The 4183-nt window shown below is 34.6% G+C and overlaps 1 protein-coding gene across 1 annotated transcript in view; it reads left to right on the top strand.

The window, feature by feature from the left end:
- Positions 1-280: 280 nt before the first annotated feature.
- HELRODRAFT_180798 (hypothetical protein) overlaps positions 281-4183 on the top strand; it is a gene marked incomplete at both ends in the record, with an annotated part of 4845 nt that continues 942 nt past the window's right edge. The window contains 7 exons of the mRNA XM_009030100.1: positions 281-295; positions 420-563; positions 1316-1472; positions 1582-1687; positions 1821-1885; positions 2201-2275; positions 4051-4183. The exon at positions 4051-4183 is cut by the window's right edge and continues 182 nt beyond it. Coding sequence (XP_009028348.1) covers positions 281-295; positions 420-563; positions 1316-1472; positions 1582-1687; positions 1821-1885; positions 2201-2275; positions 4051-4183 — 695 coding nt within the window. The remainder of the gene's footprint in view (positions 296-419; positions 564-1315; positions 1473-1581; positions 1688-1820; positions 1886-2200; positions 2276-4050) is intronic.

Here is a 4183-nt window from a genome sequence, read left to right as displayed (position 1 = left end):
TTATCATAAAAAGGATTCTTAGAGCAAACAAATAGTAAAAAATAAGAAAAATAAAAATAATAATAATAAAAATAATAAGTTATAAAAAATAATAATAATAATAATAGCAATAAACATAACAATGAAACAATACCTCGTTACCAACAACAACAACAACAACAGCAAAACACGTTTCACTTCAAATCGAGGCATGAACAGGAAATAAACAACGAAACGTAAAAAAAACTCCAAAAAGATAAGTAAAAACATATAAACAACTTTATTATGGCTGACCACAAAAATGACAAAATATCAGGTTTTAAAGTGTTAGAGAGGTTGGACTATTTTCTAAAAACGGTTGCGTTCTCAACTGATTCAAACGCTAAAGCATTCGCAACAAACAAACAAACGAACGAACGAACGAACAAACAAACAAACAGACAAACAAATTTTTGTTTCTAAAAATAGATCCGCCAATATTCTCAACCTACCCAAGCCCTCTCTACCAACGTAACATAGGCGATGACGTCACGATGGTGTGTTCTGGGGAGGGAGATCCCGCCCCGCTGGTTGCCTGGAAGAAGGTGATGATAATGATGATGGTGGTGTTGCTGATAATGATGATTAGAGAATGATGATGAGAGAATGATGATGAGAGAATGATGATGATGATGGTGGTGATGATGATTAGAGAATGATGATGATGGTGATGGTGGTGGTGGTGACGATGTAGAGTTAATTTGAAATTTCGAAAATGAGAGTGACAGGCAGGGTTTTGTGGTCAGCAATTAACATTTTGATTTATCACCTTTTACAACTATTGTTTTTAGTTCTGTTGTTGTTGTTGTTTTTGATGATGATGATGTTGTTGTTGTTGATGATGATAACAATGATAGTGACAATAATATCGACTATAGCAATAATAATAACAACAACATTAAAAACAACAACAATTTCTCCAAAGACTCTGTATAATTTTTTTGCGGCCGCCATTATCGTCAGACGAAGAAAAAAAACTTTTCTATTTCTGACAACAAAACCAAAAACTATAAATAAGAGGGAAAAATTTCAATAAATAAAATTCTTTTTGTATTATACGATAAAAATTAATAGAAATATAACGCCCCCCGCTTCAAAATTCGAGCATACACTGCTACCAAGGCACCACAATATGTTTGGAGTGAAAAAAAACAACAACAACAACAACAGCAACAACAACATCAGCTACCGTAACATTAATGACAATGATATCAAAAACATAGAGCAACAACAACAACTACATAGACAAATCACAACAACAACAACAACAACATTAACGAACAACTCATTTTCACAGTCAAACAGCAATAAATTGATGACGTCGAGAAGAAATCAAAATGGCGGCAACCTGACAATCGCCATCTTGGAAAATGGCGACGCCGGAAGTTACGACTGCGTTGTTAGCAACGTCTACGCCACTATCTACGTCACTTCCGCTTTGGTCGTCTTAAGACGTAATTCTAATCCTTCTTGTATTTTGTACAATCACACATTAGTTTATTACATTTTTTTTCATTTAAACAAAGAACTAGTCTCAAATTTCGAGATTTAATTCTCAATCAGCCGATGAAACGCAACATCAGTTAGCAGCTGTTAGCAGCACTGATTACGTCAGATTGTCATGGCAACCAGCTCTGACGTACGAGAAAGAGAAGATCCTGTATATATGGTCTGAATGCTTTCTGGCTGTTTGTGTACTTTGTTGTACGTACGTATATATTTGTGTGTCATTATTGTTATATTCTTCTTCTTCTTCTTCTTATTATTATTATCATTATTATTATCATTATCATCATCATCAGGTACAGACCGATAAACAGTAGTAGAAAACCCTGGCAAAACGTAACTTTCACAACCAACCAATCAGGTGACGCCACTATTTATAACCTCCAATCAAACACCACATATCAGTTTATGCTCTTGTCATCGTCGGCCAATGGCAATCGAGATACATTTTCCCCCGTTCCCCTACTGGTCAGCACGGAGCCAATCACAAGCGAGTATTTTTATATGTTTGAAGGAAACAATGTTGATGATAAGTTACACCGAGAACTATGATATAAAAATGTTCAAATATTTTTTTTTCATTAACTTTCTTTGTTTAAAAAATTAATTTTTATTCTTTGAAGACAAAAAAAGATACAAAATAAAACCAAAAACCAAAAATCAATTATTTATTTAGATGAAAAATCCTGGTCGGATGACTCTAGTCAGATGAGAAAATATGACGTATATCATGATGTCATTCAATCACGAGGTGCGTTCGTGGGTTTTTGCTTTCTACATGTTTGTCTGTGTTTGTTAGTTTCAAGGTTCCAATTCTCCAGATTGATTATTTACATTAGGAAGTTTTTGTTGCATCATTTTGTTGACAGTCTAGCAAACATACACAGACATGCAAACATACACAGACATGCAAACATACAAACAAACAATCAATCACACAGATAAACAAACATACAAAACGTGCCGAGACAAAATAAACAATACATTGATAGAAAATATTCAATACTATTCCGATTATTTGCTGTCAATGACTTGAGATGAAAATTTATGAAAAATCTCAAAAATAAGAAAAAATGAAAAATAGAAATGACGTTGCATCCAATTCTTCATAATCAGCAGTCAACACACATTTATGTACAGACAGACAGACAAACGAACAAACATACAAGCATACAAACATACAGACATACAAACATACAAACTCACACGCATAAACTCGCAAACACCAAAAATACGATTCCAACAAGTTACGTCACGCAATCAATTACAGATTTTTTTCCTTCTCTGGTCTGTTTATCTGCATCTATGTGTATGTGAATGTGTGCGCGTGCGTGTTTTTGTGTTCGTGTTTTTGTGTGTGTGTTAGTGGGTGTGTGTTAGTGTGTGTGTGTGCGTGTGTGTGTGTGTGTGTATTTGTGCGAATCCCCTAATGATTTATCTGACGATATGAAATTTTTCTTACCCAAGTAAAGCAAATAATGCTCCGTGAGACACACCTTTGTATATTTTCATGTATAAATAATTTAAAAATAGACGCATACATACACACACATACATACATACATACATGAATACATACACACAGGCATACAGTATATACACATTGGTGCTTGCTCATACAAACATCTAAATACACACATACTCTTGTTTACAAAACATACACACACACACACACAAACACACATAAACACACACACATATATACATGCCGAAATACGCACATACATACATACAAACAAACATACAATCAAACATACAAACATAAATTGTATAAATGCTTATATGAAAATGCTTCGGCATGCATAAGTGTCAGCATAAATAAATGAAGGCAATTCATTGATAATGTTATAACAAACTACAATTACGATTACAATTAAAAATTACATACATACACATACATACATACGTACGTACGTACGTACACACACACACACATGCATGCATGCATATACACAGACACGGACAAACACACACAAACACACACAAATTTATACAATTATATGGACACACCTGTCCTTGAACAAAGAATTATAAACCACACATACACACACACGCATACACACTTTCACACACACTTGCACGCACACACCGATAAAAACGTACACAAACAAACATAAAAAACAAAGAAAGGCAATCAAACATAGACAAACGAACATAAACAAACAAACAATCTTATCTCGCACGTACAAAAATGATTCTACGACCAGAGATTCATAAACTTCCACCACCACCACGTTCCTGTCTTTACACACACACACACACACACACACACACACACACACACACACACACACACACACACACATACACACACACACACACTCACATAGAAGTATACAAGTGTCGGACTCTTTTTTCGTCTGTTTTTCTGTCTGTATTTTTGTATAGCTCTTTCTGTATGTTTCAGTGTGTTTGCCAGTTTGTCTCTTCCTCTATAAACTAAAAATATACAACTCAATTAAATTTAATCAAATTAAAAAATTGAGTGAAAAATAAATTTTAAAAAATTTTAAATATTTTCTATAGATGGTTCTTTGACGGCCACCTCTTCATTCCTCCTCCCACCGACGAACGTTTCAGCTTCCTATTGGCCGAACCAGGGCATCAACATCACGTGGTCGCAGTCGGCCAACCAATCAGCAGCAGGCGTCTACAGCAA

This window comes from Helobdella robusta, assembly GCF_000326865.2.
Source record: "Helobdella robusta unplaced genomic scaffold HELROscaffold_65, whole genome shotgun sequence".
In the NCBI taxonomy this organism is placed as follows: Eukaryota; Metazoa; Annelida; class Clitellata; order Rhynchobdellida; family Glossiphoniidae; genus Helobdella; species Helobdella robusta.
Note: the sequence above shows the minus strand (reverse complement) of the source record. Positions and strands in the feature narration are given on the sequence as shown.